Source organism: Myotis nattereri (assembly GCF_964212035.1).
Source record: "Myotis nattereri genome assembly, chromosome: 3".
Taxonomy (NCBI): domain Eukaryota; kingdom Metazoa; phylum Chordata; class Mammalia; order Chiroptera; family Vespertilionidae; genus Myotis; species Myotis nattereri.
Window position 1 is genome coordinate 215887480 of NC_138077.1, and position 23537 is coordinate 215911016.

The 23537-nt window shown below is 55.0% G+C and overlaps 1 protein-coding gene across 3 annotated transcripts in view; it reads left to right on the plus strand.

Moving 5' to 3' along the window:
- Window positions 1-22797, plus strand: part of GNB1 (G protein subunit beta 1) — a 62429-nt gene extending 39632 nt beyond the window's left edge. For 2 of the 3 annotated variants that reach the window (XM_081086507.1, XM_081086509.1), the window contains exons 3-12: window positions 4074-4174; window positions 7212-7250; window positions 8579-8685; window positions 13147-13210; window positions 14517-14679; window positions 17063-17129; window positions 17959-18160; window positions 18762-18978; window positions 19555-19670; window positions 21214-22797. In XM_081086507.1, coding sequence (XP_080942633.1) covers window positions 4118-4174; window positions 7212-7250; window positions 8579-8685; window positions 13147-13210; window positions 14517-14679; window positions 17063-17129; window positions 17959-18160; window positions 18762-18978; window positions 19555-19661 — 1023 coding nt within the window. In that variant the 5' untranslated portion in view covers window positions 4074-4117 and the 3' untranslated portion in view covers window positions 19662-19670; window positions 21214-22797. The remainder of the gene's footprint in view (window positions 1-4073; window positions 4175-7211; window positions 7251-8578; window positions 8686-13146; window positions 13211-14516; window positions 14680-17062; window positions 17130-17958; window positions 18161-18761; window positions 18979-19554; window positions 19671-21213) is intronic. The other variant, XM_081086508.1, reaches the window with a different exon arrangement.
- The last annotated feature ends 740 nt before the right edge of the window (window positions 22798-23537 follow it).

Consider the following 23537-nt stretch of genomic DNA (forward strand, 5'->3'; position numbering starts at 1 on the left):
AGGGAAATTAGTCAAGCACTCTGAAAGTGTTTTCACTCTTAATGTGGTGTACAGGGAGATATTAGAATAAGTTTAATCACTTTATTAGTCATTGCATCACTGTTGTTCTTATATCATGTTTTTGTTGTTTTCATATCATGTTTTGTCGTTTTTATATCATGCCTCTGTTGTTGTTATATCCTTTTGTTACTGTTTATTAATAAATTTATATATTATTTTCATATACATTTTACTAATTTCCTTTCATCTCTCACATTTCTATTATAGAGAAAGGGCAAATAGCAATGTTAAAATATCTCTGCTAATTCATTCCCTTTTTAAAAAATATATATTTTATTGATTTTTTACAGAGAGGAAGAGAGAGGGATAGAGAGTTAGAAACATCGATGAGAGCCCTGGCTGGTTTGGCTCAGCGGATAGAGCGTCGGCCTGTGGACTCAAAGGTCCTAGGTTCGATTCGGTCAAGGGCATGTGCCTGGGTTGCGGGCACGTCCCCAGTAGGGGGTGTGCAGGAGGCAGCTGAATCGATGTTTCTCTCTCATCGATGTTTCTAACTCGCTATCCCTCACCCTCTCCCTTCCTCTCTGTAAAAAAAATCAATAAAATATATTTTTTTAAAAAAAAGAAAAAGAAACATCGATGAGAGAGAAACATCGATCAGCTGCCTCCTGCACACTCCCCACTGGGGATGTGCCAGCCACCAAGGTACATGCCCTTGACCGGAATCAAACCTGGGACCCTTGAGTCCGCAGGCCAACGCTCTATCCACTGAGCCAAACTGGTCAGGGCAATTAATTCCCTTTTAATGTGCACGAATTTCGTGCACCGGGCTACTAGTATTTGAATAAAAAATCGTGCTAATACTGACTCATAAAGATGTAACATAGGGGCAGACTTCCACCTGCTTGCTTTCAGTCACTTAAATTTCTTCCACAACAGAAGGTCTGAATCAAGGCCAGTGGCAGGTGTGGGTGGCGAGGGGCAGAGGGGCCTCTGGCGGGTCTGTCTGAGTAGATTAGCCGTCCGCGCGCTGAGTCAGCTGGGCCGGGCTTAACGGTGACTGTGACCCAGGAGGGGAGAAGGCCAGGCCTCGGGACCAGAGGCTTTGGGGGACTTGGGAGAGTGAAGAGAAAAGCAAACCAGCAAACGTAAGTAAGACTTGTGAACGCCCCTCAGGGCTTTTGTGTAAGCTGCACAGCCAGCACGGGGACCGAGAGGGAACTGCAGCCACGAACTCCAGTGCAGGTGGTCGTGGTCTTTTACATCTTTTCAAACAGCTGTGGTTCCTATGTCTCCAGGTGGCCAGTGGCAGGCGTGGCCCCGGCTCGGTGCCTGCAGGGCTGGCTCGGTGCCTGCAGGAGCTCACCTGGTGAAGGGAGCTGAACCGGCCCTTCATTGAGAGGAGGAGACCATGTGCGTCTTCTGGGTTCCTGGGCCCGATGAGCGGGTAACTTTTTTGAAGAGAAATAGACGTGGAAGAGAGAACGTGAAGACACAGGCTGCCCCTGTTCCTGGGTCTTTCTCCACAAACAATCACCAGTAACATGTCCTTGTGTCTGTGGAAAAAGGCTGCTCACATTAGCATAGTGGACAGAGAGAGGCCCCACCCTCCACACACTGTCCTGTGCTTGGTTCTTTCATGCCGGTGTCTTCTCAGAGGAGCGGGGACGGTGAGTGGCGGTGGGAACGGGAAAGGCTCTGTGGGATGCGGTGTGAGCAGCAGCGACTGCCTGGTGCCCTCTCCACGCTCACCCTCTGGGGCCAGTTCAGTGTCCGTTAGCTCGGGGCCAGGGCTGTCAGTGCCCCGGGCAGCCGTGCCAGGGCGCTTCATTTGTGAAAGTCCATCTGCAGAAAACTTCTTTTCCAGATTCGGTTTTAGGAAATTCAGCTTTGACATGGAGAAGCGTGTAATTTAAAATGTTTTAATGTCTATAACTGAGACTCAGATGTGAGGGCTGATTATAATGGGCTGTCGTCCAAAGGCAGTAGCAGTCGTCGATGCTGTTCATGGTGAGAGGCAGGTCTGCTTGTCCTCCTTGCTTGTGGCCGAAGATTCAAGTCAGCAAGTGTCAGCAGCATTGCTCCTGAGGTTTTCCGAGGCGACGAGCTCCACGGAGCTTCTCAATATAGAGACACTTGGGCTGTCATTTCTCTACCTGAACGGTACGCAGCGGTGGTTATCACGCACATCGTCTTCTGTGACATGTACAAAAGAACATCCAATTAAAGGAGACGTTTAAATGTAAGGTCTCAGGAGTTATCCCGCCCATTAGAAGTTGGGTCCTTAAAAAAAAAAGGAGTTGGGTCTTGCCTGGCTGGCATGGCTCGGTGGTTGAACGTCGACCTAGGAACCAGGAGGTCATGGTTTGATTTCCTGCAGCTGCCCGGGTTGCAGGCTTGGTCTCCAGTGTGGGGCGTGCAGGAGGCAGCCGATCCATGATTCTGTCATCATTGATGTTTCTATTGCTCTCTCCCACTCCCTTCCTCTCTGAAATCAGTAAAAACTTTTCTTTTCCTTTTTTTTTTTTAAGAAGTTGGGTCTTTACTTACTTGAAGACCTTGGCTTCTCAGATAGTACTTCCTTCTACCTGGATCCTGAGGAGCTTGTTGTGTTTAGTCCTCAGTTTAAAAGTTACCTTCGTGCTGTAGTGTCTGAGTTGGGATCAGAAGTTGTTGGTGGACTGAAGCCAGCCCTTTAGTCTGAGTGCCTCATGGCACCATTGGCAGTTACCCCTCCAGGCTGACCTCGGAAGGACTGAGGAAGGGCTTCTTACCGACTGAGCATGGCTGTTGGACGGGAGGGAGGACGTGAGGGGCAGTCGGGTTGAAAGAGCCGGCTCTGCAGAGCTGTCTGCACAGACGGATGGACGGACGGACGGACGTGGTCTGTCCCCGCATGGGAGTGCTGGGAGGCGCCCGGGCTGGCGGGGACCACAGGCGTCCCGAGGACATCACAGCCTTTTGTGTTAAAGCTCTTTCCTATTCTCTCGGCACCGTTATTATCTCAGACGTTAACGTTCACCAATTACTGTCCTTGGACAAAGGGGAGAGGGAGCGCGTCAGTGTCAGCGGGCACGTGCCTGCAGCGTGGCCTCCGGGACAGGCGCTCTGCCTCGGCCAGGCCTCCTGGGCGCCCTCAGTGTCGCCTGTGCAGCAGCTCTTTGGATCAGAAGTATTTTCAGACCCTGTGGCTTGTGTCGCCCTCCCCGGGAGCTGCCACGGCCGCCCTTGGCAGTGCCCACTCGCCACCCGCCTGCCCGGCCTCTGCTGCGGGCTGTGGGCGCCGCGCCTGCTTGGCCTGAGCTGTGGCCTGTGGGGTTGGTCCTCTGTCTGCTGGGATCCCAGGGCCATGTTGGTGGGAGAGCAGGTTCCTGAACCAGAGGCTGCGGCACCGCACCCCACCGTCCTTCAGCGTGGCCTGCGGGCACCACACCCACAGTCCTTCAGCGTGGCCGTGTGGGCGTGCCAACATCAGGCAGTCGGGGTCAAGGTCATGGATGCGGCTCCCAGTGACGGGTGGTCAGGCGCCACTGCCCCACCTCCTGCCCTGGTTTCACAGAGAGCCTTCCTGATGTCTGTCTCAGCTTCTTGGGTCCGTCTGAGACCCAGGTCCTTCTGGCAGACCCAGCTTCTTCTTTGTTAAGCCTCCACCATCTGTTGAGTACTCACTTGTTAGACATCGTCACTGTACAAAGCCAGTGACTGACAGAAGCCGTCCTTACTAACCAGCCCCTGGTGGGCATTTTACAAGTTCTGATGAATGTTAGTCTCTGATTTATAATTGCTCTCAACATTTCAATTTCCTGTTCTCGCCTGCTTCATTACTTAGTCATTGTTCATTAACTTTTCTTTAAATAGAATTTTTTTAATCCTCACCTGAAGATAATGTTTTCATTGATTTTGAGAGAGAGAGAGACATCAATGTGAGAGAGACACAAAGGTCAGCTGCCTCACGCACGTGCCCTGACTGGGATGGATCCCGAAACCTTTGGGTGTCCCAGATGAGCTCCAGCCAACCAAGCCAGCTGGCCCCGGCTGTTGATGAACTTCCTGTGCTTGTGTTTCTGTTTCAGATCCGATTCCTTGAGGTGGCATCGCAGAGCACTACGGTCAGAAGATGAGCGAGCTCGACCAGCTACGGCAGGAGGCCGAGCAGCTGAAAAACCAAATCAGAGTACGTAGCCGCACACGTGTCCAGTTTGCTTATCACCAGTCTAGTGCGTGTCTGGCCAGATGTGACCTGGTGTCAGAGGAATGAGTTACATACAGGGTGACCCCAGGGTTCAGGACTGAGGTTGAGTCTTAATTGGCACAGGATGCACTAATGACACCCATAATTTGGCCTCATCCATTATTTTGGGGTTTTGTTTCCTAGTGCATCGTTATTTCATATGTAAAAACGTCTCCACAGGATTTTAAACATCTTTCTGCACATGTTTTTCTTAACCTTGGAGTTAGCTTTGTGCCATTCTTCTATTTTTTTCTTCCAATGTTCTTTTGGTCACTGTAGAGCAGTGGCTCTCAGCCGTGGCTGCACCTTAGAATCCCCTGGGAATCTTCATAAAATCCTGGTCTCTGGGCCGCGTCACTGCTGTGTAGAGTGTGATGTTGGCCTCCCTCCCTTGTGACTGGTAAGTTGAGGGCAGGAAACTTCTTTAAAAATAAGCGTATTAACAACAATAAAAGGTACGTCAGGTGCGCCTGGCTTGTTTTCAGTTTTGAAAAGAGGTGTTCCCTCGGGAAGGTCATTGGAGTGGACTTTTTCTGTTGGAGCAGATGCCTCTCCCTGGAGGCAAAGCCGCGTATGCAGCCCAGGCTCCTGGAGCGCGCAGGTCACACGGCAGTCCAGGCGAGGTAACGGCGTGGCTCGGGGTCGCGCTGCTCCCCTCCTGTTCTGTGAGGCAGCGCTTCTGAAGAATGCTTTCTAGAGAAACATTTACTGCAAGTCAGTGTTCCTGTTCTCAGACCGGTGATGGGAAGAGTGAGAGAAAGGAGGTGGACTCGACAGAAAACACTGGTCCTCAGCGTCCACAGCTAGATGCTTGTCCACTGATGAGGGGGCATCTCAGACGCTTCGGGGTCACCTGTAGGCTCCAGCCACCGCCAGAGCGTCACTTCTCCACAGGTGTCGGAGCAGTTTCCTGAGGCCACGGGAACGGGCACCTAACCGTGTCCTTCCAAATGGCCCCTCGTGCTCAGAAAGCCTGGCGGTGACGGGGACAGGCGCCACATGATTTCAGCCGTCTCCGTGACCTCGCGAGCAGGCAGTGGGGTCCCTGAGATCTGCAGCCGAGGGGAACGGGCGTCCTGTGCAGGAGGTCAGGCCTCCGTCCAGAGCCTGCTGCAGCTCCGCAGGAGCAAGGGCGCCCCTCTCCGCTCCGGGCGGACGCGTGGGACGGCCTGTCCGCCTCCAGGAGAACCCAGGGTCTGTTTTTCCAGCACCTGGGAATGGCTCACAAGTAGTGGGCTCAGACCTGTTCAGATGCAGCAAGTTTGTGTTGCGTGGGGGGAAGACATAGTCTTTGGAGGAACAAAGGCTGGAAGTCAGCGCTCCTCTCTTCCCGTGGGTCAGACCCCGTGGCATTGGTGAGGCGCAGGCGTCCTCCTCGGGCAGGGCTGTTGTGTGGGCCACGCGTGGAATTTACATGTATAAAGAGGAACCGGTGGCATTCATTTTTAAGAAACTATCTCAACCAACATACCTAAAACATACACTCATACTCCATTATTCTACACCCTCTCTCTGCACGAAGTCTTGAGCGCTCAGTGTGTCTTGCACTGATGGGCACACCTCTGTGCGCACGTGCCATGGCTCCTGGGGCTCCGGCTCCCAGCTGTCCCCGTGGCTCCGGCTCCCAAGCTGGTGCTGTGCACGCCTCTGGGCTCACCACAGGGACAACAAAGATGGGGGCACCTCTTACCCCGCGGGTGGGAGGGAAAAAGCACACCTTCCCCCTGTCGTCCCAGAAACACAGCTTTTCAAAGGACGCAGGGCAGGGGAGCAGGAAATGGCAGCTGAGGGCGAGGGCTGCGTGCTTCCTTAGGTTTGTTTTCAGGTGGGAGGCCCCAGAGGACCGTCTCGTCCTTTTCTGATTATTCCTGTGAGGAAGCGTGCAGTCTCAAAGGGATGCACGTCTTACCGTCCCCGGCTCAGTGATGACGTGTGAGGTGTGGACTTCCTAGGAGTGGCCGTGCCCGCTGTGCAGGCAGCAGCCCTCGCTGTGGGACAGGCCCGTGGTGCTGGCACAGGCCAAGAAGAGAGGACTGACTGGTCAACAGCTTGGACATTCTCCTCTGATTTAAGGGCCAAAATAGGTGCATGTCACCTTCAGTGACATTTCTCATCACGAACAGAGCGAGGCCTTTGCGCTAGGAGCACCCCCTGCGTGTCGTCACCAGCCCAAGTCGGGAGCGGCACGAGGGTCTCTGACTGTCAGCAGCTGCAGCGACCGCCCCTGACATGTTGTCATAATTTTCTTGGAAATTATTCCTACACTCAAGCTTGGACCCTTTTTAAAGCTGTCGTCTCATTTTCCTTCTTAATGTGTGGTTTTTTTGTTTGTAAAATTTATACACTAATTTGAGATTTCAGGATTTTATTTTCTAGTAACTTTGACCACTTAGGGACAATGAAGCATTTTAATGAGCTCAGTGTGTCCCTGTGTAGTGCTTCCTGCTTCACAGGTCATTTCCTAGATAGGAGCACAGGTACCAGCACAGCCGGAAGCCGCACCAGGCCCTTGGCGGTTCCCGTAGCCTCAGCACTGGTGACCGTTCCCAGTGGGCACAGCCCAGAGAGCAGGGCTTGGGCTGGACATGCAGTGCTTTCAGACAGTCCTCTGGGCCCACAGCTCCTGGGCGGTTTGTTAAAAGGCAGAGATAAGAGTGTGTGCAGGGCCGTGAGGTGCTGCAGGGACTTGGCAGGAGGACGGGTGGCTCTGGTTCTGGGGTTCTCCAGTGCCACCAGCCTCCCCTTGGTCCTCCCAGGGTCGCCTGCATCACTGGGGTCACAGGTGTGCTGACCAGATGTGATTATCTGGGGCCTGGAAGGCACTGGGTTCCTGTGCCCCATGTTGAGTGTGGTCTGGGCACAGACTGGTTTGCCTGACAGTCCCACCTGGCCCTGCGCTGAGGCTCTGAACTGCGGTGCGAGGGCCTGGGAGTGGACGAGCCTGGACCTGGACTAATTTCCTCCTTGCTGTTCTCCCTAGGATGCCAGGAAAGCTTGTGCAGATGCAACTCTCTCTCAGGTAAGAACCAGGTCACGCAGTCGCCTCCCTCCAGGACCTCAGGGCCGAGCTCTGCTCGAGTCCTGTGCAGCGAGGGTGGGACCCAGTGCTGGGAGCGTTTCACTCACAGGTGTTCGTGCTCAGCTAGGAAGTGGTGTTTTAGGATGAAAAATAAATCCCTTTTAAGCCTTAAATAGGTACTTACTGCTGTAGAGGTCGGAGCTGTGAAATGTTCATCTGAAAGTTCCCTTAGGCGGGTCCTCAGAGTTTAACCTCAATTGTGACACAGCAGCTCCTCTCCAGACACAGGAGCTGAACGCTGGTGCGAGACCAGCGCCCGTCCAGGCTCTCGCAGCGCATCTCCCGGCGCGGGAGGCGGCAGACAGTGCGGCAAGCGCACAGCAGAGCAGGACCCAGTGCAGGGAGGGGCGCAGCGTGGATGCCCGTGCAGCCGGAGGAGCCCAGGACCGGGTGCGGGGGGCTGACAGGCCAGGCCGCTGCAGGGCTCCACCGACGGAACATTCTGAATAGGCCGGTCCATGGGGACTGAAGGAGATTAGTGGTTGCCAGGGGCTGGAGGGGGCCCACGAGTGAGTGCTTAGTGGACGTGGGAAGTGGGAATGTTCTGGAACGAGGGAGAGGCGGTATCACACACGTTGTCAGCGTGCTAAGGACCACTTAAAGTGGTGAATTTCACCTCATTAGAAAAATTAGTATTTTTGCCCAAAGAATAAAATATTTGGAAGAAAAGTCATATTTCTCCTGAGAATGATTAATATTTTATAGTGTTTTAATGCTTTAGGGGATGCACTTTAATTGGGGTTAAACAATAAGTTAAGGAGAAATTGTACTACATCAAATTACCTGAATCTGAATTCTGTACAGTCTTTAGGCCCATTATTGTGATACACTTGTTCCGTTTGCCCACCCAAGTCATTAGCGTCAGGGCTTTCCTGTCGGAGGGAACCGCAGGTTTGCACGTGCAGTTCTTGCAGTTCTGTCCACAGCAGCAGAATCCCGAGTGGGTGGTCGCTCTGGTCTGGGTCAGTGCACAGCCTGAGCGCTGGGCCGTGGGAGCTTGGGAGGTGGGAGGACCGGGCCTGAGTGCACAGTTGGTGAGACGAGGAGAGAGAAGAGGGAGGTGTCCGTGTGGCCAGCCCTGTGCATGGTGCCCGCTGTGGGGTTTGAGGTGGAGAAATGTGGGCCTCATCCTCATGAAAGGAAAGTAGTGCCCTGCAAATAGGAGAAATCCCAGTGGAGCTGCTGGGGTGAAGGGGTGTTGGGGGGCCAGTGGGGGTGGCGGAGAGGAGACCTCACAGAATGGTAACCTGCTGGACGTTTGCTTTCAGATCACAAACAACATCGACCCCGTGGGAAGGATCCAGATGCGCACCAGGAGAACGCTGCGGGGGCACTTGGCCAAAATCTACGCCATGCACTGGGGCACAGACTCCAGGTGAGGGCATGCGCCGGGTCGGCCTTGAGGCACAGGGACTGGTCTGGTGGGCATTGGCCGGGATTTGTAAAGAAAAAGCGAGGGAGTTGCATCAGGTGTCTGAGCAGCCAGGGGTAGGTTCCCAGGTGCACGCTCCCAGGTCACACGTCCACCTGCCCAGGCCCTTCTCTGCCCCGCCCTAGTCAGTCCCTGTCAGCTGTGACCTTCCCTTCCCCTCCTCTTCTTTTCTGCCAGATCCAGGCCCAGTGCCTGTGTGACCTTGGGGAAGTCGCCTAACTTCTCTGTGCCGTGGCTCATCTTTCCAGCCCGTTCATCATGGTTTCTCGGCTGGCACGCTCAGGGTCAGTGCCCGGCACAGGGTAGAGTGTGCTGAGCCTTAGAACAGTGGGTGCCAAGTGCTGTGTCCGGATTTGCTGCTGGTTTCTCCCTGAGCCCACATCCCACAGCAAGGATGCAGTCCCAGCTGCTGCCTCGCCCCCCCCCGCCCCGCCCCGCCCCGCCCCGCCCCGCCCCTTTGCCCCACCAGCCAGGAAGCTCCCATCGGCACTCATTGTTTCTCCTTTATTTTTTTAAATATATTTTATTGATTTTTTACAGAGAGGAAGGAAGAGAGATAGAGAGTTAGAAACATCGATGAGAGAGAAACATCGATCAGCTGCCTCCTGCACATCTCCTACTGGGGATGTGCCCGCAACCCAGGTACATGCCCTTGACCGGAATCGAACCTGGGACCTTTCAGTCCGCAGGCCGACGCTCTATCCACTGAGCCAAACCGGTTTCGGCCATTGTTTCTCCTTTAAATTCTGCCCTTAACTCAGACCCCTTGGCCCCTGGCGGCTACTCTTCTCCATCGCCTCCTGGTCCTCCCCTCCCCGTTCCCTCCATCGCCCGCACCTGCAGCCTCGCTTACTGGTCTGTTGAGCCTCTTCTCTTAGAGCAGTGGTTCTCAACCTTGGCTGCACATTAGAATCACCTGGGAATCTTTTTAAAATCCTGATTTCTGGGCCTCAATCCAGAAATCAGGATTTTAAAAAAGATTCCCAGCCCTGACCGCTTTGGCTCAGTGGACAGAGCATCGACCTGCGGACTGAAAGGTCCCAGGTTTGATTCTAATCAAGGGCATGTACCTTGGTTGCGGGCACATCCCCAGTAAGAGGTGTGTAGGAGGCAGCTGATCGATGTTTCTCTCTCATCGATGTTTCTAACTCTAGCCCTCTCCCTTCCTCTCTGTAAAAAATCAATTAAAATATATTTTAAAAAAAGATTCCCATGTGATTCTAATGTGCAGCCAAGGTTGAGAACCACTGTCTTAGAGGCTGCCTTTCCCAGCCACACAACGACAGGACATGCTGGTGACTTGGTGACTGACCCATGCTTTCAGGTGCCCAACAGAAATCTTCAGATGCCCGTCTTTGAGTGGCTTTTTTTTGGTAACATTTGTTAGGAATTTTCAGTTTGGTTTTTCTCTTTGTTCGTGAAATTGTCCGCTTTAGAGTGTAAATGGCTTCAGAACAAAATCTTCTATCTTTACTTTGTTCTGTGCAGTATCCCATACAGTTTCAAATGCAAATGAATGGTAATTTAGGCCATTTCAGTGATACTGCTAATCAGAAAGAATGAAAAAGGAAAATGCCCTCACTAGTCAGCCCACCTTAGAATTGTATTAAAGTAGCCGGTGACCAAAAAACCCCAAAACAAAACAAAAAAGTAGCCGGTGACCAAACAGTACATGGTCTCTGGGCTCCCTCATCTGTGGGAGCCTCTGTCCTGTCCTGCCCAGACGGGCATTTGTAGCCAGGCCACTCCACAGTGTCTCCTGCAGCCGGCCCCCACCTGGGCCGTCCGGAGGCTCTCGGGGGGCATCACTGTGCCTGAGGGGGGCTGGGAGCTACACAGGCTGCAGGCAGCTATTCCTTCCTGGAGGGAAGGGTGCTGTGGCCAGAGCAGTGGGCAGGAGGCAGGGGCTCGGGTAAAGCAGGGGGGCAGGTAGGGCGAGATCATCGAGGCTCCGATCACCACGTATGAGGCCTTACGCCCGGCCTGGGGGTTCTGACTGGAGTTGTGCTGTGAAAGCTGGGGGTCGGGTCTGCGGAAGAGCAGCAGGGCTGGGACGAAGCACATCGAGCTCAGGGTTGTGGTCGCCCCTGAAGAAGGGGGATCCAAAGGGGTCGGGGTGTTGGATTGCTCTTGTTCTCTTTCTGGCAGGGCCTGGCTGCTCTTTATTTTATTTTTTTAATATATTTTTATTGATGTCAGAGAGGAAGGGAGAGAGAGAAAGAGAAACATCAGTGATGAGAGAGATTCATTGACCGGCTGCGTCCTGCACGCCCCCCACTGGGAATAGAGCCCGCAACCCAGGCCTGTGCCCTGACCAAGAATCGAACCCTGACCTGGTTCATAGGTAGATGCTCAACCTCTGAGCCACGCCGGCTGGGCTGTAGCTGCTTTTTAAACTGGACACTTACAGCTCTGGATACCTTACGTATGTGGGGCCCTAGTTTATATTCATAAACCAGAGAACAAAAGGTGCTGCTAGAAGGGCCTCTGCTGTGCAGAGCGTTTCACAGAAAATCCAAAATAGTTTTTTTTAATTTGGATGTACGCTTGCTTCCATCACCTCCCTGTTTTCTGCCTTTACAGACAGGTTATTGCGCAGGATGTGTTCCTGACTCAGCTGCAGTTTAGGAACACGAGTCAGTCTGTCGTGCTTGTGGCGCTGGAGGCTCACAGCGTCGGTGGGCCTCACATCGACATCAGCACCGTGCTTGTCGACATTATTAGTAAAATACGTTTATGCTTAAGTTCTATTTTGTAACATTTCAGAGTCTCTCTCCGTCACCTGGATGTTACACTTTTCTCCGCTTTCTAAAAGCTGCTGAGGTCTTGTTAGAACTGAGAGTGAAGCCCACCAACCCGGCAGGCCCAGGAGCCTCCGTCCTCTGAGTGTGAAGGGCTGAGGCCTGGGCTGTGGCCCCTTCGCCTCGGTCAGAGGCAGGCCTTCCTTCCGGGCTCCTCCTCCCTCTGCGTTGGCGTGGGTGGTGCCTCCCGGTGACTGGTGGCTGCTCAGTGCCAGGCTGCCCCGGGAGGCGAGTGGTCACCTCGGTCTGCAGCGGTTCCCCCCGGGATTACGGGGTGTCTCCTCTCACCTTCTGGAGGATCAGCGGGCATTAGCATTCCTCCGATCGGGCGAGTCAGCAGATACTAAGCTTTCTGAGCAGAGACTTTCCTGAAGGTGACCCTCCAGGAGGGTGAGGGCTCTATGCTGGCCCCTCAAGGCCTGTCCACGGCTGAGCCTGCAGGGCAGGCAGCCGGGCGAGAGCGGCCACTGTTAACCCAGAAGTCTCTTTGTGCCCGAGGTGTGCGTGGCCCCGAGATGCAGGGATTTGATTGAAGAAAGCGCTTCTGGAAGACGAGGGCACTTGGTTCCATTCTGAGATGAGTTTGCAGCACGGAGCTGAGACTGGCTTTGTCCCTTGGTGACTTCTTGTACCTATTGCCTCAGAACGTGTGTTTCCGTGAAAAGTGTCCAGATTTTCAGAGTGACCGGATTTTCAGATTTCCAGGTTATGATTGGTTCAGGAAGCCAAACATGCTCGTGACTGAAACGGTTAAAGCCTGTGTGTTTGGATAAAACCTTTAAAATTGAAACTTTCTATCATGACTTATCACACTGACCGTCTGGGTAGGGCTGTTCGTGGAGTTGTCACCGTCCCGGGAAAAGGGCGGCTCCTGAGCTGCCTTCTGAGTAGCTGTGGGCCCTGCTTCCTCTCCATTAGCCCCCTCGCCCCCTCGCCCCTTCGTCACGCTGCCCCTGGTGCTGTCCTGTCCTGTCCTCGTTCTGCAAAGGCAGACGGAGCACCCGCAACACACAGGCCCCAGCCGATCGCACGTGCCCAGAGCAAGACAAGAGGAAAAGGCTCATGGCGGTTGGTAGTTGCTGCCGGGGACCAGGCTCAGGGCCGCGGGAGTCTGTCTTCACTGTGCAAGGCGGGGGGGTGTGAGGCCTCCTCAGTGCCCCCTGGCCTGGACCCCAGGGTCGGCTCCGTCTGGGAGCGGCTCAGGAATCTGGGTCTCTCAAAGCTGGTTCCCTGTGTCGAGGCCTTGCGTGCACAAGAACAGACAGGAAGTTGCACACTCCATGTTTCCTACCACCTGTGTTCTTGAAGACTCTATGGACAGACAGCAGACAGAAGCAGTGCTGAGTGGCCACTGTCTCAGCTGACCCTGCATGTGGCAGGGGGTCTAGGCCCCCGAGAAGCCAGGCGCTTGTCCCAGCTGCTGTCTGTGGGAACGTGCCCGTCACGCTTTCAGCGTTGGTCTGATAATTGGGACTTTTCCTTCGGGTTGTGAGTAAGTGTGGCTTGTCTCCAGCACAGGCCGCTCTGACGCACACGAGAGCCATCACAGCCGCGTGTGGCTGTGGCTGTGGCCCTGACGTGCTTGTGTGTGTCTTCCCTGCAGGCTTCTCGTCAGTGCCTCGCAGGACGGCAAGCTCATCATCTGGGACAGCTACACCACCAACAAGGTAGGGACTGCACGCCCTCCCCAGGCCGCCGGATTCACTTAGCTAAGCTACAGCGGGGGGGGGGGGGGGGGGGGCGCCACGGGAGTTTGGGGCTGGTATGGAGTTCCTGGTCCGCTAGGAGCCGAGCCTGTGGCTGGCACACGGTGCTCGTCCCCGCTGCCCAGCTCAGCTCTCTTCCCAGCAGGCGGGAGGGCGGCTCCTAATGCGCCCGGAGGCGGGATTCCAGTTTTAGCTCAGTGTGGGAAATCTCATGTTTTATTTAAAAATGCAGAAGTCTAGCTTTTCATTTAGTTATTTGTTTGTTTTTGTTTTTTTAAAATATATTTTATTGATTTTTTTACGGAGAGGAAGGGAGAGGGATAGAGTTAGAAACATAGATGAGAGAGAAACATCGACCAGCTGCCTCCTGCACACCCCCTACTGCGGATGTGCCCGCAACCAAAGTACATGCCCTTGACCGGAATCGAACCTGGGACCCTTCAGTCCGCAGGCTGACGCTCTATCCACTGAGCCAAACTGGCCAGGGCTAGTTATTCGTTTTTATGAGACATCACCTGAGGGGCATTGTATCGAAGTATAAATTAAATTCGTCTAAAGAGTGATCCAAGGGGGTGTCACCTGGAGTGAAGTAGTGCTGTCACTGGTCCCACTCAGCTGTGTTTCAGGGGGCGCCGGCTGTGTGAGCACACAGCCTGGCGCAGCTCGCGGGCCGGTTCCAGCACTTCAGGAAAAACCCTTGTTTTATACATGAATTGATAGCCATTTTGACCGGCCAGTGGCTTTTTTTTTAAGATTTAAGTGAATGAGACTTAAGTGAATGATTGCTAGCCAGTAAGCCTTAAAATACAATAGTAAAGGAACATTCTTTCCTTTCGACGCGTGATTTCGATTAGGAGGCTGTCTTGTAACTGAGGGTCTATCTCAGGGGTGGGCAAACTTTTTGACTCGAGGGCCACAATGGGTTCTTACACTGGACCGGAGGCCGGAACAAAAGCATGGAAGGAGTGTTTGTGTGAACTAATATAAATTCACAGTAAACATCATTACATAAAAGGGTGCGGTCTTTTTTTTTTTAGTTTTATTCATTTCATACTGGCCGGATCTGGCCCGCGGGCCGTAGTTTGCCCACGGCCATCTAGTCATCAGTTGCGACTTTATTAAAGCTATAGATTGAGTTCTGGAGCACAGGGTTTCTAATTAAGTTACTGCTGTATCTGACTGGCCACACCTGCAAATTATTTTCAAAGTAATTTCAGTAGCTACTGTGTTTGAACGTGAGCATGTTTGCATCTGTTCTGTCGTGTAGGTCCACGCCATCCCTCTGCGGTCCTCGTGGGTCATGACCTGTGCGTACGCGCCTTCTGGGAACTACGTGGCCTGCGGAGGCCTGGATAACATTTGCTCCATTTACAATCTGAAAACTCGCGAAGGGAATGTGCGTGTGAGTCGTGAACTGGCCGGACACACAGGTACGCGTTCTCTCCAGTGACCTCACAGCGGGTCAGCCTTCTCACCTCAGCTCAGTAACTGCCTCGTGAGGGTGGCCCAGTAATGGCAGGAGTGCTCTGGAATGAGAGCAGGAGGCCTCGCTAGGCCTTTACCGGGAAGCAGACTTTGGGCCTTAGTCCCTGTGGCGTCTGCCTCCAGGCTTCTCTGGTGCTTGCTGAGGCCACTGCCACTCGGTCTGCATCTCCTGCTGCACCGTCTTCCGTCCTGAGCACCTTCCACCAGGGTTTGCAGTGTGAACGTACCTGTGTGTGCAGTGTGCACATGCGTGTGTGCGTGCACTGATCCGTGGGCATCAGTGGGCCCCTCGCGGCCCCACACCAGCGCCCGCGGGGCGGAGGCCACAGGCTGGGAGGCGTTGGAGCGGAGCAGCTCTCTGTCCGTCTGCCTGTGACTGGCTGCGACAGAGGGGACTGTTCCTGGAGAAGGGCTCGTCCGAGGGTTTTACTTTGGCGGCGGCTTCTCAGTCCTGAAACGACTTCCCACGAAGCTCCCCTGCCTCGGGCGCAACACGGGAGAAGGTGGTAACTCCCGGAGCAGCTTGTTCTGCTCTGACTTCAGCCAGGCGGCCCGTTACATTCCTTCCAGCCGGTCGCCAGCCTGTCCTCCGTCCTTCGCACGCACGATGGCAGAGAACACAGTGTCCTCTCGGTAAAGGGCACCGAGGCGCACTGCGAGGCCACAGCCCGCGGCGTCGGGCTGCTCGTGTGTCGGAGCAGACGGCACTGCCCAGGCCGGAGGTGTGAGAACCTGGGCGAGGGGCGTGCCTGCCTCCCCTGTTGGCTCGGGCGGTTCTTGCTCATCCCCCCGGAGCCCTGTCCGCAGAGCGGGCGCTCTCTCGAGTCTGACTCTTCCTGCGGAACTGGCCCTCTTGCCACGCCGTGGCGCTCCTCCTGGCTTCACTGAGCCGCCCAGCCTTCCTGCTGGCGGCTCACAGGAGGCTCCCCACCCATTGCCTTCCCACGTGACCGTGCTGGTCAGCAGCGCCCCCTGTTGTTCTCACGGGCTCAGCCTTTCCCGTGCTGTGGAGTCGTTTCCCGTGACATTAGTGTAGTGCCGGGGGTGCGGCTCCATCACGTCCCTGCCTCCTGGCCTGCCCTTCTCTGCGGTGGCTGCATTTTTATCTGTTGGGGTTTTGGTTGCCTCTTTCCGTTACTATTAGTGGTTTGTGTAGGGATTCAAAGCACATTTATCATTTTTCATGGTCTCCTAGGGGTTACTATTGTTCCAATTCATGTGAAATGCAAAACCCTGGCAGCCGTACAGGCCCATTTCCTGCTCTTTGTGACGTTTCTATCGGGGTCACACCTGCATGTGTAATAGGCCCACGACACACCGTCACAATAAAAATGTATTTTGAAATCTATATAGAGGTTTGAATTGATTTAAGAAAGGGAAAGAGATGGAGACATCAATGATGGGAGAGAAACATCATCGATCAGCTGCCTCCTGCCCGCCCCCCACCGAGGATCGAGCCCATACCCCAGGCATGTGCCCTGACTGGGAATCGAACCGTGACTTCTTGGTTCATAAGTTGACACTCAACCACTGAGCCACGCAGGCTGGGCTAAAACCTATTTTTTAAAATGTGGGGTGTCTCAGCAGGTGTCACGTGTCCCAACCTCTGTTCCGCGGCTCAGCTTGCAGCTCAGGCCACACAACCATTTCCACCCCGACTTGTCTGCTACAGCTGGATTGTAGCAAACAGACCCGCTCCCTGCTCTGCCCTGACACCTGTGCGCCTCCCCCATGCTCTGTCCATCCTCTCTCCCCACAATAAGAGGGCTCCAGGGGGGCAAGAAGTGACCTTCTGTTCATGGATGTGTCCCAGGGTGGGGGGCAGGGGGGCACTCCAGGCACGGGGGTCTCCTGTGCACTGAGTGGATGAGCGAGCGAGTGAGGAGCAGGCGGGATCCATCCTCACTCCTGTCAGGAGAAGAGGGGAGGAGAGCACGTGCCCCATGTGTGGCAGCTCCAGTGCCCTGTGGGCGCAGTGCCACAGCCTCCTTGGTCCTGGGGTCCTGGCCGCCTAGCCCTGCCCGGGCCCGGCCCAGCAGTGCTGCACACGGGCGGAGGGGCCCATAGGCAGGGTGTTCCCCGTTCTGCCCACGGGTTTCTGTTTACAAGACCCTAGAGCAGTGATGGCGAACCTATGACACGCGTGTCAGAGGTGACACTTGAACTCATTTTTTTGGTTGATTTTTCTTTGTTAAATGGCATTTAAATATATAAAATAAATATCCAAAATATAAATCTCCTGTGGCCCCGTGTGCTCCAAAGGTTCGCCATGGCTGCCCTAGAGCATGGCGCTGGCAGATTTGGGTCACTGTCTGGGTCTGTTTCCAGGTTACCTGTCCTGCTGCCGCTTCCTGGATGACAATCAGATCGTGACCAGCTCTGGAGACACCACCTGGTGAGTGCCTGACCCCGCTGCCCTCACAGGGCTCGGCCACCCCGGCTCTGGGGAGGAGGACAGAAGGTCCTTTCTTGTTTTGTTCTGTTAATACTCCCTCGAGGATACTTTTTTATTGGTTTGTAGAGGGAGTGGAATGGAGGGAGGGAGGGAGGGGGCCAAGAAGGAGAGGTGGGGGGACATCGATGTGTCTCACATTAATTGGTTGCCTCCTGCAAGTGCCTGATGGGGGCTGGGGAATGAACCTCCAACTCAGGTATGTGCCCCTGGCTGGGAATTGAATCCATGACCCTTCTGTGTGTGGGCCGATGCTCTAACTGCTGATCCACACTGGCCTATGGAAATAGGTTCTTGCCATGAATGGGGGTGTCCGTCCTGTGAAATGGCCATGAGACTTCAGGGCAAGAGGCAGTGCGAGGGGACTGAGTTCACTGTGCCTTGCGGATTGTGAAGCTTCGTTATAGACGTTGTGCCTCCGTGTGTGTGGGAAGCCCTGCTCTCCTTCCCCACCAGCAGCCCTGGGAGCAGTGGGCGATGGGCCCCTCCCCACACTGCAGTGCCCAGCGCCCAGTGGTGTGCACTGTTTCTGAATGTTCCGAGTTCTCGTCTTTCTACCGACAGAAGCCCCTTAAATAAACCCTGGAGTGTGTTCACTCGTGGCTCCAAACCACGTCATGTACACGCTCAGGTGATTTTACAAGAGGCCTGTGAGACCCCATCTGATTTGTCTTGAGTCAAAGCACACGGGTTTCCTGTGTCCTGGGGTTGGAAGGACACTGGTCACTGGCCATCGGCGAACGTGGGGGTCCGTGTGTGTCTCCTGCTGCAGTGCTCTGTGGGACATCGAGACGGGCCAGCAGACGACCACCTTCACTGGACACACCGGGGACGTCATGAGCCTTTCTCTCGCTCCCGACACCAGACTGTTTGTGTCCGGTGCGTGTGACGCTTCAGCCAAACTCTGGGACGTGCGAGAAGGGATGTGCCGGCAGACGTTCACCGGCCACGAGTCCGACATCAACGCCATCTGTGTGAGTGGCTGCCCTGCGGCAGGGCCTTGGCCAGCGCCGCATTAGATTGGTTACTGCACACACAGAGTTTCCGTTCAGTTTTCAATGTTTTCAGGGTTAGACGTTCTCTATTTTCTCTGCAAATACAACCTAATTTACTAAGAGCTCCCTGTAGAACATCTGAAAGCGGTGCGGTCTGTCCTCGGGGCCAGCTCGTTCTGTGCTCGGCTGGCCCCCAGCCCTGGGCTTAAGGGGGCGGGGGGAGCACAGGGTGCAGCAGCTCCCCCAGCGTGCAGCCTCTGCGGGGCGGGGCTTCCCTTCTCCACACCCCGCACCTGAGGGGCCTGGTCTTCCCGCCCTCCTCCATGGGACTCGCCTGACTGCTGGGGGCTGCAGAGAAGCACGGCCTCGGTGGTACCCACCCTGGGGTCCTGTGGCTCCTGTGGCCCCTGTGGCCCCGTGTGCTCCCTGGGTCCCTGTGATGTGGGCCCCAGGTGCTGTCAGTGCGCAGCCCTTGCTGACGTTTGTATTGTGCCAGCCGTCGTCCTGCTCTTGGGCAGTGGTATTTCCAATGTTTATTTTTTGTGCCTTTGCACACTCTCGATTGGCTTTCTCTTTTCAGTTCTTTCCAAATGGCAATGCGTTTGCCACCGGCTCGGATGACGCCACCTGCAGGCTGTTTGACCTCCGTGCGGACCAGGAGCTCATGACTTACTCCCATGACAACATCATCTGCGGGATCACCTCCGTCTCCTTCTCCAAGAGCGGGCGCCTCCTCCTCGCAGGGTACGACGACTTCAACTGCAACGTCTGGGACGCACTCAAAGCCGACCGGGCAGGTAGGTGACGGCTGGGGCCTGTCTGTGTGTCCTGGACACTCGGACTATCTTTTAGGATGGACATGACTCCTCAGATATGCCAGGTGTTCAGGTTTCTGTCTGTCAGGCAGGCTGTCTGTGCTGGGCTGCCTGAGTACACCTGCCAGGCCGCCGGCAGCCAGGAGCTGACAAACAGGCCTGGCACCCCTGCACACACCAGACGCTTTTCCCACCCACGTGTGTGGTGCCCAGGTATCCCCAGTGGGCAGGAAAGGGGGTGCCCGTGAAGAGTCTGAAGTTCACACGTCAGAGGCTGGTGCGTGGTTGCCAGGTGGATCCACACACACAGGTGTGCGGACGATGGGAGCTCCCTGACTGCACGTGGCCTCGGGCAGCGGATGGCATTTAGAGTTGCTGGCTGTTGGTCCCTGGCGGGGGAGGGCGGAAGAGGGCACGAGAGCCCTGGTACGGTGGGGCCTCACCTTGGCTTCCGCTTCTGGAGAGCCTCCTTCCTGCCCCAGTCGAACCCTCAAGCTCCCTGCGCAGTGGCTGCTGCTGGGACACCGGCCTCGAGTGACTGCTCTCCCTTGCTCCCAGGTGTCCTGGCCGGGCATGACAACCGCGTCAGCTGCCTGGGGGTGACTGACGACGGGATGGCTGTGGCCACAGGGTCCTGGGACAGCTTCCTCAAGATCTGGAACTAACACCGGCAGGTAACACTTGGGAGATGGTGGTTCGTGGTTTCTGGGTTCATGGTGGTGGAGATTGACGGTGCGGTGAGGTGAGCCTTGACCTCAAGCTGAGTGCGGTGCCCTCGGCCTCACACCCAGACGGCACCGTCAGCCACCTGACGATGGGCCTGAGCTGAGAGGCCCTGCCTGTCTCTCTTTACTTTTTTTTTATATCTTTTTTGTTGTTGGTGTTAATCCTCAGCTGAGGATACTTTTCCATTAATTTTTTTTTTTTTTTTTTTTAGAGAGTGGAAGGGAGGTGGAGAGAGAGAGAGAGAGAGAAGCATTGATGTGAGAGAGACACATCGATTGGTTTCCTCCCACATGGGGCCCCAACCAGGACTGGGGATCGAGCCTGCAACTGGGGTATGTGCCCCTGACCAGAATCGAACCCAGGACTCTTCAGTCCACAGGCTGACACTCTATATCTACTGAGCCAAACTGGCCGGGGCTCTTTTTACATTTTTAAAAATGTATTTATTATGGTGACAGTAGTTACTAAAATTGTGTAGGTGTCAGGTGCACAACTCGATGACGCATCACCTGATACCGCATTGTGTTCACCACCCAAGGCCAAGTCTCCTTCCATCACCCCTGGCCCCTCCCCACCCTCTCCCTCTGGTGATCACCACACTCTTGTCTGTGTCTGTGAGGTTATTTTCCTTCACTTAATCCCCTCACTTTTCTCACCAGCCCCCCAGCCTGCTCCCCTCTGACGGCTGTCAGTCTGTTCTCTGTCTCCATGAATCTGTTTCTGTTTTTCCTTTTTCCATTTTGTTTGTTTACTTTTCAATAAGTTTAAATCTTCGATGGGCACAGCATCGCACAGAGTCTGTGTCTGGCGGCCTCAGCGGAAAGGCTGCTGGGCACTCGGCAAGCACTGCCCACTGTTTGCAGAGCAGTTACCTTTCCCCAGGCGGCTGGTTGTGCTCGGTTTGCCCGCCAGGAGTCACTGTGTTGTTCTCTGCTTTGTACGCATAACCCGGAGAGAATTCCGTTTCATCTCGAGCACAAACACCTTCACTTCTAAGAAGAGCCTGGCCACTGTGGCTCAGTGGTTGAGCATCAGCCTATGAACCAAGAGGTCACAGTTCGATTCCCGGTCAGGGCCCAGGTTGCGAACTCAATCCCCAGTGTGGGGCGTGGAAGAGGCAACCGATCAATGATTCTCTCTCATTGTTGATGCTTCTATCTCTCTCTCCCTTCCTCTCTGAAATCAATAAAAATATATTTTAAAAAAAGGAGAGCTGTGTGCTCCCTCTGGTTCTGGAGACCCTGCTTATAGCCGTCAAAAATGGCCTTGGACACAGCTTTGTGGACATACTTGTCCTTATAGGAGTCCTGTTCCCAGCAGCCTCCGCAGGGTCCAGGGTGGCAGAAAACGCTGTTTTTGTTTCGTTTGTCAGTTCATTTGTTCAGTAGATTCCACATATAAGTGAACCCATGTGGTGCTTGTCTTTCTGACTCACTCACTCAGCAGAACGCTCTCAGGGCTCTTGCTCACGTCTCTAAACTCTGCTTTCAGCAGCAGGCGGACGCCCGTGACTGGAAGACCATTCCACCCTGAAGCGTTGCAGCGATCGCATTTCCAATCCTCCCGACTAACGTGGACGCCCTCCCTCGAACTGCAAAAGGGCAAGATCTTCCCTTCACTTCCTGCTGGAACCAAGAGCACAGGCCCACAGGAGAAGACCTGCTGTGGGCTCGACGCGTCGTGCATCCTCCCGGGACCATTGTCTTTGTTGCTTTTTGTCTTGAATGAAGTTAGAAGGAAATACTAGAGTCAGAATGTTCGCCACCAGGTAGCTCAGTGTAGCGTGAGGCAGGCACACCTGGCCACTCGTGGGCTTGGGCTCCGGTCCGGGACCCCGTCTGACGCTCGTGCAGAGCAAGTCCAGGACTGGATCTTGTCATCGGCTCCCAATTCCAGGTGGTGTTTGTAACAGGATTTGAAAACATTCATGTTTCCTTTTTGAAATATCTTTGTGTTTAGTAGTTAAACAGAGAGAGAGAGTCTAGCGCGGCCTCTCTGAAGTTGTTAATGATGTAAATTTAGTCCCTGTTTTTAAATTTCTTTGTCTAGTGTCACATGGTTGTTGCACAGACATGGCACAGAAAGAGCAGACCCGAGCGTGGAGACCAGCAGAGTCCAATCAGGCACCGTCCTCCCCGCCGTCCTCTGCCTCTCCCTTCAGTTCTAACTCCCCTGGGGTTTCCTTGTGACGTGGGGGGTTTATAATAATAGCCTAACACTACCCCGTGCCCCCCCCCCGCCCCCACCCCCCCCCCGCTGTCACAACCTCCGTGTTCGAGAGAGGTGCCGTCCTGTGCTTGGATAGTCAGTCAATTATTTGTGTATGAAACAATGTAAAAATCAATGTTTTGAAAATAATGATCTCAAACTTTCTAAGTTAAATTTTAAACAATTGGATCGTTGGCCGCACTGGGGGCTAACTCTTAGACTCGCATGCTGTAGGAATGCTCACGTGTGCGTTAGCGCTCAGGCCTAGGTGTTCTTTTTCTTTACGAATAACCTCTTTCAAGTTGTAACCATTTACGGCTCCAGCCACTATCGTTGCTACTCTGCACGCACAGGAAGCAGTACAGTAAGCAGCTCGACACGCTTGAGTAGCAGGATAAGGCACTGTTTTCTTTATTTCTTAAAACAAAACAAAACACCAAGTCCTGTTCCAAATGATAGCTGTTGGATTGGGGGGGGGGGGGGGGGCAGGGAGCGGAGACCGGCCGGCTCTGTAAACTCCTCACGGGCCGTGTCCTGGGAACCAGCCTCTGCGCCTGAGGCAGGTCGTTTTCTAACACAGACTTCCCAGTGCCCCCAGCCGCCCCGCAGGTGTCCCAGCAGCGCCCGCTGTGCTGGGGGGTGGGGTGCTGGGCCCCGCCGGGCGCTCCCGCAGCAGCAGAGCTCCCGCTGGCTGTCTGCGGCGCGGGGCGGAGCCCTCCTAGCGACACCCTGTAGGCCGCCTGCACCTGCTCTCCCTTTTGTATTTAATTTTCAGTCCGTGTGCTGCAAGGAAGCTGGACGCGAGGTCGGCCCTGCATTCAACTGTCCTGTTATTTAAGCTGAAATAAAGCAGTTTGACATGAGGGACCTCGGTGTGGCGGCTGCTCCCTGAGGCGGGCCTGCGCCGTCCTCTGCCCGTGTTTTCCCGCTGCGAGAACCCCAGAAAGCAGGGGTGGGTCCCCAGGTGGCCCCCGAGCGCAAGCACCCAGCCCTGGCCACCTGTCCCCACCCAGACGTCCATCCCGAGCCTGTGGGTCAGGACGGGCCTCCTGCCGGGGCGCAGGGACGGGCCCACCAGCCATTCTCAAGCTCACAGGGCGGCACTTGCTCCTGAGTGGAGACCCCTCTGAGGAGGCACCAGCTGGAGGCCCTGGATTTGCCCAGGTGCAGGTGGTACCCACGCACCCTCCTCCCCCGCCGCGGGAGCCGGCTGCTCCCAGGGTCGGTCTGTTCTGTGCAAATTTCCCTGGGAGCCCAGCTCCCCGGCCTCAGCCAAGCACTCCCTGACCACTCGGGGCTGGGCCCCAGCCGCCCCCACAACCACCGCATCGGTGCTGGGCGCCCGGCACCTGTCTGCTCGTGGCAGTGGCATTCACTCCACCAGCGCGGGTTTTCCTCCATCCCCAGCGCCGAGCAGGGCCTGGCGCTCACCAGGGAGCCAATGGCGTCGTGTCCCCAGCCCACTCCGCCCTCCACCAGTCCCATGGCCTTGGGGACAGACAGCCCCTCCTCCCCAAGCCTGCCCCCTGCTCAGCTCCCCACCTTGAGGTCTCCAGTCCCCCCACCATCGCCAAGCCCCCTCCCTGTGTCCTGCTCAGTCCTTCCCA